Source organism: Lissotriton vulgaris, chromosome 8, assembly GCF_964263255.1.
Source record: "Lissotriton vulgaris chromosome 8, aLisVul1.2, whole genome shotgun sequence".
In the NCBI taxonomy this organism is placed as follows: Eukaryota; Metazoa; Chordata; class Amphibia; order Caudata; family Salamandridae; genus Lissotriton; species Lissotriton vulgaris.
In genome coordinates, this window is record NC_141696.1 from 346767561 (window position 1) to 346793430 (window position 25870).

The window sequence follows — 25870 nt, forward strand, 5'->3', positions numbered from 1 at the left end:
CGCTTTTAAAGGCATTTGAAGTGATGATCCCCCCACAAGTGCTTTATGGTGCAGAGGTGCTTTACCTGAGTGGTAAAAGAGGGTGGGACCGGGAAGAAGGTAAAATTTTGAAAATGTTGTTGGCCTTACCAAATAGCTCCATGATCCAAGCTATCAGAATGGAGGTGGGATTGACATCATGGGTTGTAAAGACTCAAACGTCCTTAATAAGATTTTGGAACCGACAGGAGTCTGGTGGTGAAGAGAAGGTATCGATTTGGTGTAGAGACGAAATTCAAGCGAGCAGCTTACGCTGGGCGCGAGATGTTAAGAAAACTCTCCAGACGGTAGCTGCACGCTTGAAATTGAGCCTCTCTCCACCATTGTGGAATATAGTCTGCACTAAAAAAATGCTTAGAGACAAAGGGCTTGAATTTTCAAGATCACAAGACATGGATTATCTGAGGTTAAAAAAAATCAGTGAATTGGGTAAGGAATGAATGGGAAAAGGAGGTCCGGTTCCCATATTTGGGTTTACTGCCCAATAGATTGCTAAGACACGAAATCTTTTTTTTTTTTATTTCAAATCGTTTTTATTGAAGTAAGAAAACAAAAGTAAAAGACATTACAGTAAATCTTCCATCATAAGTGAGTTGATACAGATATTGTCAGACCAGTACAGAAACTACAAATGATAAAAATAAAGAGAAAATCACTCTTGCTTATCGCATAGTTATAGAGTAACATGTCAAACACTCGATATGTGGATGTAGGGTATAGCTCCAACATATGGACGAAGGTGCACACTCATATATTGAAGGTACTCTCATAAGGTCGTATTGCTTCAAGGCGGCTCAAAATGAAGGGAAGATTTGTCCAATGATTTCCATAACTTCCTATTGGATGGACACCACGTAGAAGACTGTAATGCTTGATTAGTAGCACCTCTTAAGAAAGACAGCCATTCCTGCCAGATCTTGAAATTCACTTCCTTAGCACATTTCCACTTGCATAAAACAACCTTACAAGCCAATGTTAACATTAGGTCCAAAAGCTGGCGATCTTGCTCATTTGCCAGTCGTGGTTCCAGCCCCCCTAGAATGACATATACAAATTCCTTCATAGGTTTTATCTTAAAGACGTGATGAATGCATACAAATATTTTCTCCCAGTAGTCTCTCAGTAAGGGACAGTTGAATAACATGTGAGGAAGATCACCAGTCCCTGATTGGCAATTCCAGCATTCCGGAGAGTCACGTAATTTACATTTAAATAGCTTTTCCGGAGTCCAGAACGACCTATTCAAGAGCATATACTTCGTCTGGAATAGGATGGGTGATACTTTGTGGGCAAGTGCTGACTTATGAATCAATTCCCAGTCAAACTCTATTCCTGTGGAATTCGGTTCTGCTTCCCATTTTGCTTCCACAGTTTTGTGGGATTTACTGGGCAACGGTAGCAACAGTTTATACACCTTGGAAACGAAGTGGCCTGTGTGCATAATGCGGGGGAGATGTGTAATCAGCCATGGAGTGTAGGGTGAGAAGTTACGGCTAGTCAGTGTCGCCTTGACTTTTAGGAAATTATAAAAGTCTATCGGGGGTAGGTCAAACTTCAGCTGTAAGCTTGAAAACGGGATCGGGTCGCTTTTGTCATACAGATCTCTGGCTAGATTAATACCCTTCCCGGACCATGACTCCCAGAAGAGTTCCACACCCGCGTGTTTAAGGTAGGGGTTTCCCCATAGTGACATATATGATGATTTAGAAAATGTCAATTTGGTTTTGTGCGTTTGGTCAAGTCTAAGTAGGGCCCTTCTGGTATTTAACATTATATATCTGGAGTGAGGCAGGTGCGACAGATCCATGGTGATTAAGGACTCAAGGGGAGCGTGGCCCACTATTGACCTCTCAATGTCAATCCACACAGGAGTGTAATTCGGTGATGTTATTAACCATTGAGCACCTTGCTTACAAAGAAAGGCTGTCTGGTAGTTCCTGAAAGAGGGCAGACCCAGGCCGCCTTTATCTTTCGCTAGTTGTAGCTTCTTTAGAGATATCCTGGCTTTCTTGCCCCGCCACAGGAAGTTACCAAACAGCTGGTCTATTTTTGAGACAAAATTATTAGAGAATGTCATAGGGAGCATACTGGCCAGGTAGTTAACTAAGGGAGTCGACATCATTTTGAGAGTTTCAGCCCTGCCCCACCAAGAGAGAAATTTTGGGGACCAACTTTCTAGAAGAGTAGATATTTTTTTCAGGGTCAATTCTTCATTTATTTTTAGAGTGGAGACTAAGTCTTTATCGAAGTCCAGCCCCAGGTACTTAAAGCATTTGGGCTGCCATGTAAGACCAGAGTCCCCTAAGATCCCCTTGTCACCTATATTGTTCAGCAGTTTGACCTCCGTCTTGTCCTTATTGAGCTTGTAGCCCGATACTTTAGAGAAATCTTCAATGTCCGACATGAGGGCAGACACTGCCTCCTCCGCCCTTTCAGAAAGGACGAGCACATCATCTGCATACGCTGTCAATTTGACCGTGCAGTCTCCAAACGGTATACCTGCAATTTTAGGATCTCCCCTTATATGGTGTAAGAACGGTTCAATTGCCAATAAAAATAACGAGGGCGACAAAGGGCACCCCTGCCTCGTACCTTGTTTTAAGCAAAACGAGGATGAAAACGAACCACCCGCCCTGACTCTTGCTGAGGGGCAGCAATAAAGGGACATTACTAGCCGTGTAAATGTTTCCCCCAAGTTAAATTTATTGAGGACTGCTTCGAGAAAGGCCCAATCAACCTTATCGAAGGCTTTTTCGGCATCTAACGTTATTGCCACTGTAGGGGTATCTAGAAGTTTAGCTTTTTCCAACACATGTGCTAAAATCCGTGTGTTATCACTGGACAACCTATGCTTAAGAAAGCCCGCTTGAGACGGATGGACTAGTTGTGGGAGCACCTTTTGAAGACGTGCAGAAAGTATCATTGCTAGGATCTTACAGTCAATATTAATTAGTGAAATTGGCCTGTAATTTTTAGGGAGCGATGGGTCTTTCCCTTCTTTAGGAAGTACTGCAATTGTTGCCTCTGCCAGAGTACCTCTTACTTCTCCAGAGCTATTTATTTCTTGGAATAGGTTTAACAAGGGCCCAGTTAATATAGTGGGGAATGTTTTATAGAATTTTGCTGTAAAGCCATCCGGGCCTGGTGCCTTCCCTGATTTCAACTTTTTAATCGCACTTTCCACTTCTTGAGCTTTAATCGGGCCATTTAGACCAACCTGATCCTCATCAGAGAGCCGTGGAAGATCACACTCATCCAGATAATTCTTAATCTTATCTTCTTCCACCTTTGCATTTTTTGCGTAAAGGTCTTCGTAGAACACCCTAAATACCTCAGCTATCTTGTCTGGCTCAGAGTGTGAGTTCCCAGAGGCGTCTTTAAGGATGTTAATACAATTCTTTTGTACTTTAAATTTCAAATATGAAGCAAGACTTTTCCCCGCTTTATTGGATTCACAAATTTTAAATCTCCGTCCTTTGTCAAGCCAAACTCCCGCCCTTTCACTTATTAATTTGTTGTGCTCATATTTTTTATTTGCCAAAGCATAGAGAGTCATATTGTCTCTAGTCCTTAGATGCTTACTTTCAAGATCTACAATCTCACTTTCCAGGGATTCCAACTTTGCGTTGTAATTCCTGTTCATGGCAGACCTAATCTTGATACATACTCCCCGTATTGTACTTTTCATGGCATCCCATCTAATAAGATCAGATGTGTCCCCTTCTTTATTAATTTGCAGGTAAGAGACAATCGCAGCCTGTATCGCAGATCTATGTTGAGCATCGCTTAATATCTCGTCATTCAGGCGCCAAGATGTCTGGCGAGGAGAGGATTTGGCATTTGCGATAGACAGGGAAATACAAGAGTGATCCGACATCACACGAGGCTCTATGGTGGTAGATTCTATTCTGGGTACCCCGTTCTGTGTTATAAGGATGTAGTCGATCCTGGAGTACGAATCATGTGGTGTAGAATAAAAAGTATAATCCCTCCCTGTAGGGTTCTGGAGCCTCCATGCATCCACTAAATGAAAGCGCTCACACAGATTAATGAAGGCTTTATGAGATTTGCTTGGTTTGAAGGGGCAGTGGGAGTCCCTATCTAGCGTTGCGTCCTTTGGAAGATTGAAGTCACCACCCACTATGTGAATAGCGCTATCTGGGACATTTTCCATATGTTTATTTAGATCTTCCCAAAACTTGAGGTCACTGGCGTTGGGAGCATATATGTTCGTAACATAAAATTCCGTATTGTCCTTACTTAGTTTGGCCGTAACCCACCTCCCGTCTACACTGGCCTCGGAAGATAAAACCTCCACCTTTGATTTCTTCGCAACAAGTATCAACACACCATTCTTTTTATGTACAGATTCAGCCCCCACAACCTCACTGTAAAACTTATTCCTCAGGTGGAAAAACAGCTTAGCCTCCAGCTTTGTCTCCTGTAGCAATACAATATCACCTTTTAACCTACGCACATAGTCTAAGATTTGTTGTCTTTTGATCGGCTGGTTCAACCCTTTAACATTAAGAGATAGTATCTTCATTGTGTCCATATTGCAAACTCCCATTGGAGTATTCACAGTGTTATGTGTGAACAGTTAAGGGATGTTTCATTCGGAGAAAGACATTCATCACACCCGACCAACTGCAGTATGTTAATCTCTCACCTCCCCAGGACACAGAAAGGACACATGAGTGAACATAGAGTCTATAACCCTCACCACCATCAAGTGTCAGTGCAATAGCGAAAATGTAAGCAAGAAGCAGAAGAAGAATCAAAAATAAAAGACATTTAACACATACCCGAACCCCCAATCCCCTCAACCCACCACCCTCCCCACCCCACCTGTATATAGTAGGCATGGTGATTTGGAGAGAGAACGCGATGCAGCCTCCCCGTGCCTAAACATATCAATAATAGTTTGGAGCATACAAATCTATGGACATTCACTGCAATCTCGTAAATTGTTACTAACTATTGTAACTACCATAACCATACATCTAATAACCAAGTACGTAAGATGTAATTCAAAAACTATAAGGGAAAAGGACAAGCGAAACATGGCATTTCCCCAGTTTGAGCGAATAACAGAATCAGCCGTATTACCAACTGGTAAAGGTATAGGGTTATGTAACGTGACATGTAATGTGACATGCGAAAGTGTATTAAACGTATTAACTCAAGATGCAAGTATACAGATGTGAAGACATGGATTCCATAATCAAAAGCCTTAAACCTGGGCCTTAACCTGGACCCTCAAAAGTACCACATTTATGCGACCCTCAAAAGTACCACATTTGTGTGACACAAGAGCCTGAACATATTCTCTGTTTTGCTTAACAACCAGGAATAGGAAACCATCGGAAGATGCGTGCAACCTGATGACCCTCATTTATAGCCTGAGGCTGAAGCTTGATCAGCGGAACTTTCAGGATTGCTCGTCTCCATATCCAAGTCTTCAGGGCCATCTAGCATACGTTTCAATTTCAGTGGATCTGAAAAAATGTGCGGAGAGCCCTGAATAATCACTCGATACCTCGCCGGACCAGCAAATCCATATTGGAAGCCCCTTTTCTTCAGCTGCGGTCGGAGCGCCAAGAATGCCTTCCTGACGTCAACCGTCTCTTTACTATAGTCCTGAGATATATAGACCTTAGCAGATTTCCACAAAATGTGATTGTTTTTACGCATAAAGTTAAGAATCTGTTCTACATGCTGGTACCGGAGCGGTTTACAAACAATAGCTCTGGGACCTTTTTGATCCTTAGATATCCTGGCCGGAACTCTATGGGCTCTATCAAATTCAAGCGGGTGTAGAAAAGTCATGTTAGTAGCTTGGGTAAACCAGGACTCAAGAAAGGCCACGCAGCTCCCTAGTTGATCCTCTGAACCTTCCGGAATACCAAAAATGCGTAGATTCCCCCTTCTATTTCTGTCTTCCAATTCAGCGAGCTTCCGTGTCGTTTGATCCGCCGCAATGCATAAGCGTTTTACAGCGTTGCAGGTCTTGACTTCCATATCCTCGAGTCTGCTAATCCTCGTTTCTGCCTCTAATAGTTTTGCGTTGGTGTCGCGGTTATCTTGTCTGATCGCTGCTACCTCTTCTTTTGTAGCTTTCGCCAGATCTCTGACCTCATCAAGTCTGTTAAGTATCAAGTCAATCGGATCCGGGTTATCCTTCCTTCCTTTGCCAGGTGAGGGCTGATCAGACTTAAGCCTTTTTAGGCTTTTTGCTAGCTCTTTATCTGACATGATCGCTGGTGGCGTAGATTGGCTGATCCTGACACCAGCAAAGAACAATGACGAATCAGGGTCACCCAGCAGCCGAAGCAATAATCAACCTATTTGTCCGTTTCTGTTCGGGATCGGGTACTGTGATGCAATGTGCGCTTCCTCACCACATGGCAGAAGCCTGCGTCGCCATTTTGAAAGCCACCTCGTGTACCACTCTCAAGTAAAACCTGCCTCAGTAGGACCACCTTGTCAGCCAGCTTATGCCACAACCCCCGATAGTAGCGTGTAATAGGGACCAGTTCCGAAGCCTGCATCCAAGTCTTCAATGTAATTCTTTTTCTTTTTCCCTTTTCCACGAAATCTTAAAGGCTCGGGTGGGCCTAAACCCATGGAAGATTGAAAGAAAAATAAGAATGGCCCTGATCCACCCGGACGGAACCTGTAAATGTGGCCTAGGAGTAAGAAATTATATTTTACATATATTGTTTGATTGTACATGGATTTTAGCAATTCGGAAAAAGTTTTAGCGTCCTATTTTTTTAAAATATCAGGTGACCTCCCGTGCAGATGCCATTGACCTCCTTATAGAAATGTCTTTCTTGGATATTACAATTGCATTGGGGAAATTTCTGAAAGCAACAAGAGAATATATAACGGAGGTAGCAAAGGAGGGCGGGAGAGATTAAAAAAGTACAGTGTTTCCCAATGTTATGCTATGGTTTTACAAGTGTTGTAAATGTGTAAAATGAATTGTAGTTTTAAAGATCTTTTATCACTATGTGTAATCCATTGTCTATGTATGGTTTATAGACTATTGTCTAAATAAACTTTGTTATCAACAACACATATTAAACAGGTGCAGTATTTTTCAAAAGTTCAGTTGAACCATATACATCATAAGAAACCGTGTCCCAAACTATTCCTTCTGGAACTGGAACAGCTGTAATGTTCCCTAAGGACGGTCTCTTTGTTCACGGTGTGATGATGCATGCGGTTTCAGGACCAAGTTCACATTTTGTACTGCTGAGCATTCAGGGAGGTAGTGTCCATTCAGGAGCATGAAAAAGACAATCACTGCACCTATTCAAAGGACTAGGAACAGTAGACCTATTGCACTCCAGAACTGTAGCCATGGAAAAACAAGGTAAATCTTTTTCAGCCAATTTGTAACGTCCTATCAGATTGATGTGGTGAACACTGCCATAGAGCCTATCTGGAAGAAAGAACAAGAAAATAGCCTAATGCACACATTTGTTTTGGTATCGCAGGAACTGTGGAATTGGTGGTCTTCAGACAATGAGTAAAGCGTAGTACGGAACACTACAGTCCCCATGAGCAATTGCACGGACCTCCGGGGAAGGAATGGCTACTATTGGTTGATGGAACAGGCCAGGTGATATGCCCCATCTTCAGGTACAAAACCACACAGATTATTCTCCGAAGATCAGGGCGCGGAAGGCTGCCAACACTGGAATGCTTCCCTCTGGCATTAAGGATGTGGGTTTCACCATCAGGATATCTGCTTTGGAAAACGCGAGGAAGCAAAAAATGTAATGAGTTCCGTTGATCTCAGGTTAACTACTTGTGTGTGTTTGTTCCCAGAAAAGTACATTCGTCGGTTTGGTCTCGGTTGAGACTCAAACTCATATTAAGTTAAGCCTCGAGCTTACAGCAGTGAATTTGAGACATGTTCTAGGCTAAGTTTTTCTGTCCCTTGAATGAATAATGTAAAGAGGATAATATTGCTTAAGCATTAAAGAAGTTGATGGATTCCATAAGCTTGTTTCATTTATGTTCAAACATTCTTGCCTATGCCCAATCATTGTTCCTTATTGTTTCATTACTTTGCGTTTGGAGTTGGACATACAAAGGTTAAAAGGATATGGGCCTTACTTACAAAAGATGATAAAAGCAAAAACAATGAATTATTTTGCACGGTGGCTATAGGAAGCTATTATGATGACAAAAACAAGAAAAGGACTTTCTAACTCAGAAGCTTATGAATAATATTATGTTTATTTACTATTGCCATTAACAGGGAAGATCGTGTTTTGGGAGAAAGAGAGTGCAATCCCTCGTGATGTGTTGGCTTATGTATTGCATGTCCAACATTTCTAGAAGGCTGGAACAGATGCTATGTTCTGCACTTTTAAAGGATTTTCTGATGGATACATCCAGCTATATTTTTTGTTACAGGACTCCTTTCCCACTGTTCCCTTCCTTTCCTTCCCTCACTTGATCTGCTCAAAATTCTATGCTATTTTGGCAATACTGAATTACCACAATCAAGAGGTGGACTTGTTTTGCACCACATTTATCCCAAGGTATTCCAGAGCTGACACAAAGGTAGAAATCATGAATTTGTTGTTTGTGGGAAACAGGTGGTGGCGATAACTCGGGTTAATTTGGATCCAGAGAGAAAGTATCAAAATCGTTAAAGCAGCCAGACACAGTTCGATCTATTTTTGGAAGCTCAGCAGATTTTGTAGATCTGCCAGATGACTCGTTTAGAGACAAATTCACATAGATGTCAGTATTTGGCCGCATTGAGATCTGTGTTTTATTTGTATTTTGTTGCTGTTCAATTTCAACAGGCAAGAATTCCATTCCATTGTTGGTAACTCCTCCACATCGTAGAGTACAATCTTCAAACGTTATCAAGCTCTCTGTCTGAACTTTCTCTATGGTAGCAAGAGGAGATTGGCAGGTACCCAAGAACCCATGCAGCCTACTTTTTAGTATCGGCCACATAGTGTGGTTTGATCAGATCACTGTAGACAACTCTCTTTTCTTTCTTGCTGGCAAGAGGGGGAAAAAGTACTGTTCTTGTTACTTTGACTGCCAGGACAGATACAGACGGTCTGTAGGATGGCCCAAATTCTTTTTTGTCCATAATTGTTTTTCTGACCAGATCCCTAATGTTCGGGACCTAGGCATTTCTTGCAGAAACAGCTTTCACTTTCCCAGTGGTGGTGAGTTGTACTTGGATGTTGCCTTGTAAAGCCCAGAATTCATTGAGTCCCTGTAAAACAGCCAAGTAATCATTGATGTCAAATGGTTTTTCATCCGCCACTGCGCTGCCACAATCAAGGATGGGTACCCACATTCTAGTCCTAAACAGGACTTCATATGGAGTAGGGCCCCGTAGGAAACCTCTTGGCATGCTATCAAGGGCCCTCGGGCTCCCATATAGGTGGTTGTCCCAACTGCCACCGAGCCTAATAACCTTGCTGTTAAGGATTGCTTTAAGTCACGGTTTTTCCTCTCCACACCCAAAGTTCTCATGGCTTATTTGTAAGCCTGTGAGCTAAACGCAGGACCACCCGCAGGAATCTAGAGCATGAATCCACTGCCACCAGGATGTACCTGTACGCCCCTGGATATTGTAAGGGGCCACAGTGGTCCAAATAGACACAAGCAAGAGGTCTGTCTGATATCAGGAGTGGTGTTTGTGATGGATGTGCCAGTCAGGAACCCTTCATCTGACAGATGTTGGACTTAAGGACAAAGACTTTGGTTTGTTTGGTAAGAACCGGCCACCAATGACGTTGTTTCAGTAGTGAAACCATTGCAGTAATACCTACATGTGCTGATCCCAGACCCTCGTGTGCAGCTATAATTGAACCTAATCTGCGCTCCATGTTTGGTATTACTCCATCCCCCACTCCTGGAATTTGGGAATACGAAATGTTTTATGCATCTAACTTGTAAGAGTACTTGAATGGAAAACCTTTTAGCAAGGCTGAGCTGTTGTTGCTCGTAGCTTTTACAGCTAACACTATCTGCCCCTCTGTCCTCATAATAGAACGAGTGATTGCAGCAACAGCAGCAGTCCTCACTGTTGCCTTTGCGGCTTCATCAGCCAGTGACTTCCCTTCAATGTGCATGCCAACACTCTGATGACTCAATATGTTAATTACATGAGCCCAAGGCAAGCCTTTCTTCAGCTTTCAGCTCTGCCACTTTTTCCCAAGCAATTTGTGCTTTATTGTGCAACCTTTAGAATCCCTAAACCCATTCTGGATCCAATAGTGAAGGTATTCATTGTAAGGCTGGACACAGTAAAATAAATTGCACACAATGAGTAATTCCTGATCCGTGTTTTTTAGTGCCAGTATCAGGGCTATTTGTTCTGCCAGCTGTGACGTGTAATCTGCTAGAAATTGCATCTGCGTCTTGCTAGGACGGAACTTACCATCCAGCATACGTCCCGTCACAATCGCACATGCTTTGCTTTGCTGTATTGCTGTGTACTTCCTTCGGGCAGCTGGGCAGATCCGTCAATGTTAATTATGTATACATACTGATCTAGAGGCTTTATTTCATTCGGGAAAGGATGTTCTTTTTCGTATTACAGGAATGCTTATGTTTTTAATGTAGAATCAAATTTGTAGTCTACATCTGTTGCAGCGAGAGAATTAGCCCATAAACTCCCTTGTGAATGCAGGGCTTTTGCATTTGGAATGCTTGCTTTTGTAACTGATCTAAGTTTGGTACTAGAGTCACAACAATTATTTGTTTCCTCTGAGCTTGTGCTCTTTCTCTCACTACAGCAGTCTGTACTGCAGTCAGTATTTTTTCTGTGAATGCAAAACGCATTTCAGCGTTTGTGTACAAATGAGATTTGTATGCAATGGGTACCATTTCACTTTCATTGAAAGTAAGTTAAGTGTATCCTATTTGATCACTATTACACGGATCACCAAGTTCGTAGTGTTCACACGTGTGTGTAAGTGTTTAGAAGCTATCATGTCAACTTGTAAGGAAAGGAGAATTTCTACATGCTCCTGTGTCCAATATCACACTAAAAAATCAGGTCTAATTAAGTCATAAAAAGGTTTTACTTTTTTTGTGTAATCCAAAATGTACGTTCTGCCAAAATGTAGGAATGCTAAAATGGGTTGTAAGTCTTTCAGAGTATTTGGAGGTTGGAGCAGCACACATTTTTCTAAAAAAAAATAGCTCCCAGGATTTTTTCTTCACTTGAGACTTAAAATTCTTAAAATAGGTCATTGAGGTGGGCAATTTTTGATTCATTAAAGTTAAATTTGTAGCCCTCTTCAGTGAACCCCAGGATTATGTTGCTCACCCTGTGTAAGTGATACAATATTTCATCGTCCATCAGATAAATATCATCTACATGGGACAATGCCTCCTCATCACATTTTTTAAGTAACTCTGATACACTTGCTGAGAACAACCCAGGACTATTTTATACCCTTGGGGCAGTCTAGAGCAATTGGCGGTGAGAGCCTAGGGCTGAAAATCAAATAACTGCTTTTAGGCACTATATTTTGGCAAAAAATACATTTGAGATATCTAGTGTCATTTTTTATTTCTTACGCACAATGTTATTCATTAATGTGCACTGTGCATTTTGTACGGCGGAAATTTTTGGGTGCATGTGTCCAAATGCCTGTAGTCTAAAACTCGACAGTATGAATTTCTGGGTTTCATTACAGGAAACAAAGGATTATTCATGCAGGAGGTGCAATTCTCAATCACACCTTGATATTGAATTTGATCTAAGATATGCCTGACCTGTTTCCTTGCACATTTTTTATTGGGTACTGACTCTGTGGTCTAGGAGTAGGTTTAACTGGGAGTTCATGGTGAGGTGACTCAGCAACCCACCCTACATGATTGTGGTATAATGCTGGTGCCACCGTCCACTCCTGCACATATGTGTGTTTTAGTGATTCTGAAACGAGTTGGAGAAAGCCAGTTAAATTACCTCTTACCCCTTTAGGCAATCCATGACTAACTCAGGTGGCCAATGTCTTTCAGCCAAAAGGATATCGTAACCAAAAGTCAGGTTCTCCCAAAAGAAATCTTTTTACTTTTCTGGGTACGTCCCCCTCCATTTGGAACGTAATTTCATATATCTGATGTGGGACACTTACATTCAACACTGCTGTCACCAGAAATGCCATCAGGATCTGCGAGCTATTGTTACTTTTGCTGTGCTGTAAAGCATTGTCAGAGCCCATTCCCCATTTGGTTTATCTTCTTGTTTGATAATGTAGTCTGAAGTGCGATGTGTGTCTCTTAGCTTGACTCGCTCTTCTGATCTGCATTCTGACCGTCCTTCCCTCAGGCGTTGGCTAACATAATTGTGGATACCTCGGCAATATTGCCTATCAATTTCATCCCTAAGTCCAGGGCAGGTTCAGCCCCGTACTCATTAGGTATATGTTTTAATACCTCTGGTATTACTGCTATTGAGGGGGTACCATGAGTTCTTGTATAAACGGTATCAAAAACTGTACCTCAAGTGGTAGAATATATTGCGGGATCTATCCCCATTGACAAGCAAATTGTCAATATTCTGTGTTTTTCTTGCGGGCCTGTGTGTGGATAAACTGCTTCAAGCTGTGCTATTTTCTGTGATATCCAGTGAGGCATTTGCTCATGTTTAGTGGGCATTCTTTCCCACAATTGCATTCAGCGTTTGTAGGGTGATTTTTATTGCGATTCCTTGTAGTTGACACGCTTGAGTGACCCTTGTAGGTTGAATTGTAAGTGTTCGCATTACAAACTGTATAGGATTTCTGTATTAAGTTATTTTTTCTTTGTAAAGTGGATATAAGTCTTCTGCTGGTAATGTATCAATCTCTGGATGCAGTGTGTAAGCAGCTAGGAGCTGCCAATTCGCTCTGTCTCTGCTGAGCAGACCGAGTCCCACTTTTTCCTTTGGTATTTCATCTGGAATATATCTGTGAAAAACATGAGTGTGCAGCTGCAGGTGGGAATTTAACCCAAGAATAAAATACCTCTGTCCTGTAAGAATGAATGAATGCATTTATTTGTAAAGCGCAACGTTCACTCCTAGGAGCATCTTGGAGCTTTGCCTCGTGTGCCAGAGTCCTTATGTAGAGCAAGGTCGGACAAATGTAGGTAAATGGTTGTGAAGCTATCTAGGCTGATATTGGGGTAAATTGAGGCTCATAACAATATGGGTGCTTTCGCCCGCTTGGAATGCTTCTTCTATTATTTCTTATCATTTTTCTGTTTGAAGCACAACTCAAGGTTTTATAAACTCGTGTATTTTTGGCAAACATTTATGAAATTCCATTAAAAAATTAAATAAATTATAATTATTTGGAAAAATGTGATTTGTGGATATCTCACATGACTTTTTCCATGAGGGCACGCACTTCTGAAAAAAGTCTCACGAAATAGCAGCAGGTGACCAGTTTCAAGTAGAAAATCTGGCTTTGTGAGACAATGTCAGCATGAATAGGCATTCCCTGTGCAAAAAATTATGTGAAATAAAAAATAAAAAAAATAACACAAAATAATAAAGAAAGTATGCAAGCTTCACAAGGTAGTAAAAATCTTACCCAATTTTGAACAAGACTTAGTGCAGTTTTTGGTGCTTGGCTTGTGCAAAACACACATTTGTGTTAGATGCTTAGGCGATGCTGCTCTTGTTATGTCGGTATTTCTGGGTAGGCAGCTACAGGACACTTGTCTGAACGACAAACCAAACCTTGTCTATCTGGCAACCAAGCCCTTGTGACATGGAGTGAATGAGAATATACAAAAAACTCTAAAACACCTCATTCCAATCCTACAGTCTTGATATTCCTACACACAAAGTATCTCTTTCCAATTCCTACATGGACCTGCACATGTCCCTAGAAGCGCCTTGTTCCAGCACTGCAGCATCTCAAGCAATTTCAACCCTGGGCTTTACCACCCATCCGTTCTACCCACAGTACCTCCTGCTGTTCCTTTTTAAGCACTGACAGCATTCTTCTTTTGTGTCCAATAGCACCGGCTGCTATTCTGGTCTTGGGCAAAGTAGCATCACTCGATCCAGCACTACAGCATAGCAAGCATTGTCATTTACACACATGTTATCACCATTACCATGACCACTACCACTGATATTTATCAGTACTATCCTTGACCGCCACCACCATCACTACCATCTTCACCATCACCATCAATACCATCACATCATTACCTCCTTTGCTATCACCAAGAGAATGAATAATGTGGTTATGTTTGCGACATTGCATGTTCCCCAGTAAAAAAGCCAGACTTGCAGGACTTGCCAATGGTGGTTTTCTTTTCCTTTGTTTTATTTTTAACCTCTTGATCGCCACTCTGCACAATTTTTTTTAAACTTTAGGCTTTGGGAGCCACAGCTGACTGCTTTTCAGACAGATTACATCTTTGCCCCCACTGGCACAGGGCTTTGCATGCTGGCTATCAGCAGTGGTGGCTCCTCCACTAAGACAGAGGAGCATCGCCTGACTGCTTTTAAGCTTTTAAGCAGTGTAACTAAAGGAAAATAAAATGATAATAACTCAATGTTATTATTATTTTATTTGGTCCTGCTGCTTTGCGGCCGGGGTGGGCGGGGCTGCTCTTCTCTCAGAGCAGGACAGGGGAGGAGTGGTTTGCCTACTTAGGCCTGCCAAACAGTCATGTGCAGTTTCCATGTTCTCCAAGCAGGCTGCATTACAGTCTGGGTGGAGAACATGCCCAGGCCCCCAGTCCTCATCTGAGCACTGAAACATGCCACTCAGAACAATCGCAATGCTGCATTGCTGTGTTGTGATTGGTCTGTGGAGCCTGGGTGCTTTCTGAGATCTGTGCCGGTTGCCACTGGCTCTGAGAATCTGGCTTAATACGGTTTTAATGGAATAGAGTTGTTGGCCTATTTTTGATAATGATCTTACACATAGCATATGCTGGTAAACGGGGATGTTCCTGTCATTCAAGCACCTTTTATATAAACAAATCATACTTTAACTTCCTCCAATAATCTCATCAAAGCAATAAACAGAGAAGGGGGAGAGAATGCAGCTTTACCGCTAGAGCAGTTGGCATGAAGCTGGGGAACCGCGTTCGAGTCTCAACATCCTGTGATTCTGGGCACATCACTTAATTTCCCGGTGACTAACAAAAATGAATGTGTCCTTGTGTAACTAAACTGGTGCTCATGTAAAGCGCTCTGATACCCGATATCTTCGGGTGCAGTTCACGCTATATAAAACTAAATAAAAAAACACACACAAACAACAAGCATATATTGCTTCGAAAACACACATGCATTTTACAAAAGCATTGGCAAAGGCAATCAGTCTGGCTGCCAGCATTTTGGCTTTGATGATGATTGTTTTGCCATTTTTTTTTTTTTAAAATTTTTGGGAAACGGGCAAGCTCTTGCTAACATTAAAAAACACATTGGGGAAAAATGTAAAAATGTTTTGGTCTAAAACAAACTACACATTGCTATTGTAGTCCTTGGCTCTTTGTAACAGGCTAGACTGTAGTTGCTCACAGTGAAGTTATCCATCAGCTAATGCGGGCTGCCCATTGCGCCATCCCATAATGCAATTATTTATTATTATTTATTTATTAAATTTGTATGGTGCAACAGCTACCCTGAGGGTTTCCCGGCGCCTTGGATCCGAGTTTTGCCAGATGAGATGGGTTATAAAACCGGACTTTATTGGTTAAATAGCCATGTTTTAATGCCTTTCCGGTATTTGATTTAGCTTTGTTCAAGACGTAGTTTCAACTGCAGTGAGTTCCATAAGAACGGGGCCAGATAGGCGAAGGAGCGGCCGCCCAGTCGTGCCCGTTTAAACCTGGGGACAACATATTTTGCCTGATGCAATGAGCGAAGGTTTCGGGAAGGTGTGTATTTAAGCGCCAGATTACATAGATAGGAAGGTGCTTCCCCTGTGTTTATCCTGAACATGTAGCATAGTGCTTTAAATTTGTCTCTATTGCCTATCTTGAGCCAATGTAGCTTTTTTAGATGTTCAGCAACACTCGTTCGCCCAGAGAGATGGAGAAGAAGCCTAGCTGCCGTATTTTGGACGATCTGGAGTCGATGTATGATCTCTTTATTGGCTCCTAGATATAGGATATTCCCATAATCAAGTCTTGAGCCAATCAAGGCCTGTATTACTGTTCTCTGTGCCCCTTCTGGGAGTTGCAACAAGATTTTTCTCAGCCATTTAAGAATGGCAAAGCAGGTTGAAGCTGTTTTGGCTGTTTGCACACGCAAAGACAGTTTGTCATCGATTATCACCCCTAGGTTGCGTGCGGATTGTACCACAACAGGGGTAAGACCCATTTCCGTATGCCAATGTGTAGGTCCCCAGAGTTCCTTTTGTTCTCCAAAGATGATTAGCTCATTTTTTTCCCCGTTTAGTTTTAATTTCTTGGAATGCATCCAGTTCGCCATTCTCAGTAATCCAGAACGGAGAGAGGAGATGTTGGTTTTGTCTGGTGTAGATAGGGAGAACACTAACTGTGTATCATCCGCATAGGAGTAAATTGTGAGGCCCATTTCCTCAGCTCTTTTTGCCAGAGGGGTGATGTAAATATTAAAAAGTAGCGGACTCAATATGGAGCCCTGGGGAACTCCACGAAGGGAGTTCATGGTATTGGCGGCATTATTTTGGGAGAAAACCTGGAATGTCCGATGGAGGAGGAATTGTTTTAACCACTCCAGCGCTTTCCCTCTCACCCCTATGTCCTCTAGGGTCTGGATCAGGGTATTATGGGAGATGGTGTCGAAAGCGGCACTCAAATCTAGAAGAATGAGTGCCACCGTGCCACCACTATCCAGTTCTTTATGGATAGCTTCCGTTACCCCTAGTAGGGTGAACTCAGTAGACTGGCCAACTCTGAAACCCGACTGGGAGGGATGTAATAGTTTATTTATATTGATAAAATCAGCTAGCTGTCTATTTACATGTTTTTCCAGAATTTTGGAGAATATTGGTAGGAGCGATATCAGGCGAAAGTTAGAGAATATCTCTGGATCTCCATTCGCCTTTTTAAGCAGAGGCACTACCATTGCATGCTTCCATTCTTCAGGTACTACTGCTTCATTTAGAGATGCATTTAAGAGTGTTCTAACTACGTCCAAGATGCAAGGATCAAGTTGTTTTAGAATGCGGGCTGGTATCGGGTCCTGAGGTGAGCCTGATTTAATACTGTTAAGTACTTCCGTAAAAGTAATGGGGTCTAATGGCTGCCAGACAGTAAGCAGGTCAGGCTCATTGGGATTTGGAATTGACGGCGGGGTTAACTTAGAGTCGCAACTTACATTAAAATTCGAGTAAATGTTTGATATTTTATCATTAAAGTAGTCCGCAATGAGATTACATTGAGTGGTGGATAGTATAGGGGGTTCAGGTTGGTGGTCAGCTCCGGCTAAGTCTTTCAAGACTTTAAAAAGAGTGCCGGGATTACTTTGTGCCTCTAAGATGGTATTCTTAGTGTAGTCCCCCTTTGCTATTGTGCATGACAAGTGATAAACATTTAGGGGCCGATTATGATCGCGGACGGACTTGCGTCCGTCCGCGATCACTGAGGAGGAGGGGACGTCCGCATGGGCTGCGGAGTCCCCTCCTGTGCAATTAGGATATGACCGCCACCCTGGCGATCACATTCTCTATTTTTAACATTGCGGCGGGTGAGGCTTTAAGCTGCATCCGCGGCAATGTTAAAAATGCAGTCATTGCATTTGCATGCAGAAAGAGGCAGGCACCTTGCGGTGCCTGCCGCTTTCTGCATACAAATGCAGGGGGGTACCATAGGTACCCCCCATGTGCACCCCCCACCCCCCCTTCACCTAGGGGGCCCACAACGGGCCCCCGCAGTGAAGTTACACATGCTTTTCCACAGCGGAAAAGCCGCAGCGGAAATGCATGTTTTACATCCCATCCTAATCTGCCTGACGGTGTCTGAGAGACACCGTCACCAGATTAGAGCTTTTCCGCCGCGGTTGTAAGCCAGCCGCGGCGGAAAAGCTGCGGACGGAAACCAGGACCCACCAGCCATCCTAATGTGGTGGTGGGTCTTTGGTCAGTCCGCTGCGGTTTTTCCGCATCCTCTGGGCCGGCGGTGGCTTCCGCCGGCCCCGAGGATGCGGAAAAACCGCAATCCTAATGAGCCCCTAGTGTTAGTTTACATACTTCTTTGCTTGCTACATCATGATTTCTTCTCCACTGCCTCTCTAACTTTTTGCAGTTGCTTTTTTCTTCCTTCAGTTTCTCAGAAAACCATGGGACCGGTGGGTTACATGACTTCCGTTTACTCAACGTAAGTGGAATGGCAGTCTGGATGGCTGAAGATGACCACGTGTTCATTTCTTTATGATCTATGACTTTGAGCTCATTAGGAGTGATATTAGGTCTTGACTGTATGAGCTGGGAATTAAGATCGTCTATGTTTAACTTTTTCTAATTTCTGATCCAGGCCTCTGTTCTTTTCAGGTCTTTTGTAGTTGGTACCCAGATTTCAAAATTAATTAAATAATGGTCAGACCAGGGAATGGGAAGAGCGGGCTCACATCTGAGGTTATTAAAGTTTGCAAAAAAGGGGTCTAATAAGTGACCTGCTTTGTGTGTGGGGCCGTTATTACATAGTTGGACATTGAGTGCTTCTAGATCGGATAGAAGGTCGAGAATCATAGGGCAATTGTGGTCCTCTAAATGTAGGTTAAGGTCGCCAAGAATAGAGAACATGGATGCCTCCAGCAGGGGTGGGGTGATAAACTCTGAGAGAGCCGCCACCCATTCCCCTGCCACACCTGGTGGTCGATTAATCAGGATTCCAGTAAATGTGATTTGCGGAGTGAGGGTGAGTTTAAAAAGTCCAGCTTCACAATTGTCCATTTTAAGTTCTTCCCATATACATTTAAAATCTTTTTTGAAAATTATTCCAATACCTCCCCCACATTGATTCACTTGATCTTTTCTAACTAGAGTGTCATTTGGGGGTAGGGCTGTGGAAATGTCCAGGCCTGAGCTGGCATTAAGCCAAGTTTCTGTTAGAAACAGCGCATCTGGTTTCTGATCATTTAATAAGTTAAAAATGTCCTCTTTATGTTTGGGGAGCGATCTGCAATTGGTACTGATAAAGTTAAAAAGCATGACCTCATCTTGATTTGTCTCAATCGTGGCAATCTTGCATCCTCCATTCTCCCCTGTTATTCCTAACAGTAGATGGGAGAGGGAGAAGTCACACTCGGTGCAATGGAAAGGTGAATCCTCGAAATGCAGTGTCTTACAGTGTGAGTTGCATTTAGGCTTTAGGCTGAGCAGATCGTTACGTGAATAGATATGTGCTTTGGAATTTTGGGCAGGGGGCATGGCCCCTGGTCCCGGGCGGGCCCGGACAGGCGCAGACGGACTTGCCTTTGGCGCGCCTGCTGTGCGCGTCCGCTGCGCGACGTACATATAGCCGACTAAATAGAGCTCCAGCCGTGTTGTACCCGCCCCGACCTCTAACCCGTGAATATGTCCCTGTTTCGCCTTGCAATAGTGGACAGAAAAAAAATTTGAATGACACAAGAAAACTACCAATGGATGAAGAGGGTTGACCGAAAGTGCCTGTAAGTAAGAATATTATAGATATAATTTTACTAAAATCAAAAGTTCTTGGTACACCAGATCTAAAAATTAAAGTTTAGTTTTACATAGGTAGAAGACAGTAAAAGCATGTGAATGACAAGTCTGTACTACTTTGTCAGAAGCACTGACAATAGGCTGAATATTTAGGTGGCAAATGCTTTTACAATCGAAAGTTATACCTAGATCAGAATTAGAATGATAGAATGGAAACACGTGCTTTCTTGCTGTTCATGCACTAAAATAGGTGTACTCTAAAATGTTTCCTAACTGCTTCAAAATATTGTAATACACATGTCAATAAAATGAGTTTCATTAGAACACTGCTGCTGCGGTGAGGGCAGTACTATGGGGGCCTGTAGCGGCAGGGTGGAGCCCCGCCTCTGCTGCTCGCTGCATTGGAGGCTTAGGCATCCGCTAGTCCCGCTTCTCTTCTTTGAGCGAAAATTACAAAAAACAATTTGATGGACAGAATGTAGATCAATGTCTTACATTCAACCCAGTACAATGATCTGGGCCTAAATCCATCGTTTTTTGCACTCCACACCACCCTGGGTCAGATAATGGCTTTATGCAAATCAGCTCTGACCCTGTGCCCCATGGGAACAGTCCAGTCCGAACTACACAGCCATATCTTTCCCAGACCGGAATCAAGCATCCGAGGACCGGACCGGTTTCGAGGTAACACCTCTCATCAGCCCGGCTAGCTTGACTCCAGTGGTGTGGAGGCTCTGGGACCCACGTCTGAGCTACCCCAGTACACTCAGGGAGAAAATTACAAAAAACAATTTGATGGACAGAATGTAGATCAATGTCTTACATTCAACCCAGTACAATGATCTGGGCCTAAATCCATCGTTTTTTGCACTCCACACCACCCTGTGTCAGATAATGGCTTTATGCAAATCAGCTCTGACCCTGTGCCCCATGGGAACAGTCCAGTCCGAACTACACAGCCATATCTTTCCCAGACCGGAATCAAGCATCCGAGGACCGGACCGGTTTCGAGGTAACACCTCTCATCAGCCCGGCTAGCTTGACTCCAGTGGTGTGGAGGCTCTGGGACCCACGTCTGAGGTACCCCAGTACACTCAGGGAGAAAATTACAAAAAACAATTTGATGGACAGAATGTAGATCAATGTCTTACATTCAACCCAGTACAATGATCTGGGCCTAAATCCATCGTTTTTTGCACTCCACACCACCCTGGGTCAGATAATGTTACCTCGAAACCGGTCCGGTCCTCGGATGCTTGATTCCGTTCTGGGAAGGACATGGCTTTTGTAGTTCGGACTGGACTGTTCCCATGGGGCACAGGGTCAGAGCTGATTTGCATATCGCCATTGTCTAACCCAGGGTGGTGTGGAGTGCAAAAAAACAATGGATTAGGACCCAGATCTTTTGACTGGGTTGAATGTGTGACATTGATCCTCATTCGGTCCATCACCTGTTGTTTTTGCAATTCTGCTATAAGTGTACTGGGGATGCCCAGACGTAGGTCCCAGGCACTCCACACCACTGGAGTCAAGCTAGCCGGGCTGATGAGAGGTGTTACCTCGAAACCGGTCCGGTCCTCGGATGCTTGATTCCGTTCTGGGAAGGACATGGCTTTTGTAGTTCGAACTGGACTGTTCCCATGGGGCACAGGGTCAGAGCTGATTTGCATATCACCATTGTCTTACCCAGGGTGGTGTGGAGTGCAAAAAAACAATGGATTAGGACCCAGATCTTTTGACTGGGTTGAATGTGTGACATTGATCCTCATTCGGTCCATCACCTGTTGTTTTTGCAATTCTGCTATAAGTGTACTGGGGATGCCCAGACGTGGGTCCCAGGCACTCCACACCACTGGAGTCAAGCTAGCCGGGCTGATGAGAGGTGTTACCTCGAAACCGGACCGGTCCTCGGATGCTTGATTCCGTTCTGGGAAGGACATGGCTTTTGTAGTTCGGACTGGACTGTTCCCATGGGGCACAGGGTCAGAGCTGATTTGCATATCGCCATTGTCTAACCCAGGGTGGTGTGGAGTGCAAAAAAACAATGGATTAGGACCCAGATCTTTTGACTGGGTTGAATGTGTGACATTGATCCTCATTCGGTCCATCACCTGTTGTTTTTGCAATTCTGCTATAAGTGTACTGGGATGCCCAGACGTGGGTCCCAGGCACTCCACACCACTGGAGTCAAGCTAGCCGGGCTGATGAGAGGTGTTACCTCGAAACCGGTCCGGTCCTCGGATGCTTGATTCCGTTCTGGGAAGGACATGGCTTTTGTAGTTCGGACTGGACTGTTCCCATGGGGCACAGGGTCAGAGCTGATTTGCATATCGCCATTGTCTAACCCAGGGTGGTGTGGAGTGCAAAAAACAATGGATTAGGACCCAGATCTTTTGACTGGGTTGAATGTGTGACATTGATCCTCATTCGGTCCATCACCTGTTGTTTTTGCAATTCTGCTATAAGTGTACTGGGGATGCCCAGACGTGGGTCCCAGGCACTCCACACCACTGGAGTCAAGCTAGCCGGGCTGATGAGAGGTGTTACCTTGAAACCGGTCCGGTCCTCGGATGCTTGATTCCGTTCTGGGAAGGACATGGCTTTTGTAGTTCGGACTGGACTGTTCCCATGGGGCACAGGGTCAGAGCTGATTTGCATATCGCCATTGTCTAACCCAGGGTGGTGTGGAGTGCAAAAAAACAATGGATTAGGACCCAGATCTTTTGACTGGGTTGAATGTGTGACATTGATCCTCATTCGGTCCATCACCTGTTGTTTTTGCATCTCTTCTTTGAGCAGCACTGGGAAGCTGCATTTCTCAGGACTTGGGCCCCTTACTCTAGCTGGTCTACAGCGCTCGAACTGGGTTTAAGAGGGGCCGCATTGAGGGGAACCCACCTCCCCCTTGTACTGGACTACACTGTGTCCAGACGAAGGTCCCAACAATGTAGGTGTGCAGGTGAATATGAACCCCACTCACCTGACCTTAGTTGGACCCGCTGAATCATCAAATGGTGGGCAGACTCATTATTTTTTTTTTGCCAATATCCTTGGAATCGTGAACCCCACCCCCTTCTATCACTGGTACTTTTATTTTCATGACTCCCTCCTGCCCAGTGGGTTTAGGCTCAGGTGCTGTGGCTTTGGGTAGTGACAGCTCTCAAAGGCCACCTGCTTTTCCCCAAGCTTCGCTGCACCAGCATGCTCTCTTTACTGAGCCTTCCACTCCTGCATGATGTGCACACACGTATGACCAAGAGGATTTTCCTGCACCCCCCTTGGTGGTGAGGGATGTGCCCAGCCCTCCTGCCTCCTCTGCAGCTCTCGGAACGGCTCCAGTATCTGCCCATAAACTGGGCACTAACCAGGCTGTGATAGGCTTTACAAGTGAGGCCCTGGAAAACAAAATGGACTCCTTGGTTGTGAATTTTGGCCTGCTGAGGGATGACAAAAAATGGCTAATAGAGCACACAATGTAGAAACTGCTGCTTCGGAACAGATGCCTACCACAAAGGAACATAGGTCTGTGCTCTCTGTGATGGCTGAGCTCGTCAGGAGATAGAGGTAAGAACTATGGTTGCCATTCTTGAGGATTGGTTGCAGGAGGTTATGGACTTTGAGGGACTGTTCACATTCTTTGGCCTTGCAAGAGTGTATCGGATGCTGGCTCATACCCCTGCACCTGGTGCCACACTGTGCCCTGTGCTAGTTTGCATACTGCACTTCTGGGACCGTGACTATCTACTGCGACAAACCCACACTTAAGGCCCATTTTTGGTTTAGAATGCAAAGGTGTCCCTCGTGCTTGACTATACAGCAACTGTACAGAAACTAAGGACTTAATTCACTAGGGTGAAAAAGTGCTTACATGACTTTTCCATCACTTATGCACTCTTGTTCCCCACCAATTTACGAGTACAGATTGATGGCAATTCAATTTTTTTGATAATCCTACTGTGACCTGGGACTGGATCAACACCTATGACCGTGGCTACCCCATTCATTGAGTTGCTATGAGACGCAAACATAAATGTTCACAGAGGTGCAGAGGTGCCCGCCCTACACAGCAGCAGGCCTGCGATGGCAGTGTTTGGGCACTGCCAGTGGCCGCTTCGCTGGTTTCCATTGTTGGACATGTGGGGAGTGAAGTAGTCCCATACCCCTAAAAATGAGGCATGGAAAGATAGTTTTGTAGTCTCACAGAGAAAATATCAGAACCACCTTACATCCCATAAGATACAAAATTCCAGCTTTCAAAATGCGTTTGGATTTCAAACATGCTTAATTTTAACATTTTTCTCAGCAAGCTGCCTTTGCAGCAATTTAATTTGAAAATTCCAGTAAGCTACACATTTGGCAAAAATACCCTGACGTCTAGTAAACATTTGTGCAGATATATTACATATAAGCAATAATTCTATCACATTGTTTCCTATTAAAGTAATCCAAAATCATGAGATTTATTTTTACAAAATATACATACCCATTTTCCTCCAAAAGGCTTCCCTATAGTACACAAAGCATTTAATGACAGAGCCCATGGGCAGGCGTTGGATTAATTGGTTTCTCAAAGCTGGCAATTCTGGGTTAAAATGGATCTTTGTAGTAAGCACTGGTGGAATAGCACTAATGATGTAGCAGCCCTGAAAAGAAATACATAGATCTTACTGTACAACTTTTCAACCAGAGTATGCATATGCATTTAAGTAAGCTAAACATTTTCAGTGAATATTGTTGTAAGCTGGAGAAAATTATCCAAACAATAACCTATTTGTGGAGGAAAATGCAGTATTGTGATAACTTTAAATCATACAGGAGAATCAATTACATGTGTTATGGCAAATCACATCTACCATCCACTCATTTAAGTACATTCTGATAACTTCTACAAAATCAACACAAAAGAAATGAAAAAGAGAAAGGAGTAAACTGTGCTGCTCCAAAGAAATTGGTTAGATGTTGCTAAAAAGATCAGATTTTAGACCTAGTGACCATAACTCTTCCATCAGTTTCTGGGTAGGTGAAGATTATTCTTGATTGGGCACATAGTAGTGCTAAAACTGAATAAGCAAGATGTGGAATTCTATCCACTTAAGATCAATATCTTCTCTCTTTTATGATTTCGTGGAACCATCTACTCAATTGCTTTAGAATGGCTGCCAGATATCGACTGTCTCCAAATCTGTATGACAAATATTAAAGAGGGATTTTGACAGTGGTAGTAATTTCCTTCCAGAGTCGTATGCTTGAAGGCACTACCATATCATGTGAGAAAAGGTGCCTCTGTAGCTTTGGCATTTCCAACATAGGCCACTTTTTGTCGTGGCCATTTTCACCACCCTAAATGGGCTTTGTATATTTTTTTGAGAATCAATCTTTTTGTAGATCTAGTTCTCCAGTCCAGAGATGCTATTTTAAGAATTTTATAGTAGGTTGTTCATACATTTTCATTAATTGACTCATTACATATCATCACACATAGCACAGGCAGTGTTGCCGTTGGGCTTCATGCTTCACACGTATATTTGTTGATATTCCCTCCACTGCATCACATTGCTATACTAACAGCCACTCTTAGTTGTTTCTATTCCCCGTAAGTAATCCTTTGAGAAGGGGATCAAATGTAATCAAATATTCATTTTGAATTACCCCAGAAATGTATTTGATTCTAATAGGAAAGAATACATTTTACCTAATGTTTGTGTTGCTTTTGATCTAAACCGCAAGACTCTTCTAGATGAATGATTATGCAAATGGGAAGAGGTTTACCATCAACTGCTGCAATGTGTTAATCTTACTTCTTATGAACAGTGATCTATAGTGTGAACTAGACCTCCAGTGAATGACAGAGTGCTTTAGAAGAAGTCAAGTTACCAAGTAAGGGTTACCGTAGATACATATTGCAAGTCTATGTAGACTAGTAAGATCGCAGGGGATGGAGGTGGTGTCTTACGCCGACGACACCCAGATCATGGTGTCGCTGGCCCACTCTGTCAGTACATCCGCATTCAGCTTTAGGTCATGCATGCAGCGTGTGGCGGAGTGGATGATCCTTAACTCCCTAAAGCTGAATGGCAACAAGACAGAGGTCTTGGTCTTCGGTAAAGACCAACACGTGTGGTCGAGCGAGTGGTGGCCTCCATCTCTCGGCACCTGCCCCACTCCCTCCCAATCGGCCAGAAACCTCGGCGTCATCTTTGACACTT

The 25870-nt window shown here is 43.4% G+C and overlaps 1 protein-coding gene across 1 annotated transcript in view; it reads right to left on the reverse strand.

The window, feature by feature from the left end:
• Positions 1-25870, reverse strand: part of LOC147697032 (amine oxidase [flavin-containing] A-like) — an 805659-nt gene that overhangs the window by 77457 nt on the left and 702332 nt on the right. The window contains exon 8 of the mRNA XM_086933275.1: positions 24148-24307. Coding sequence (XP_086789401.1) covers positions 24148-24307 — 160 coding nt within the window. The remainder of the gene's footprint in view (positions 1-24147; positions 24308-25870) is intronic.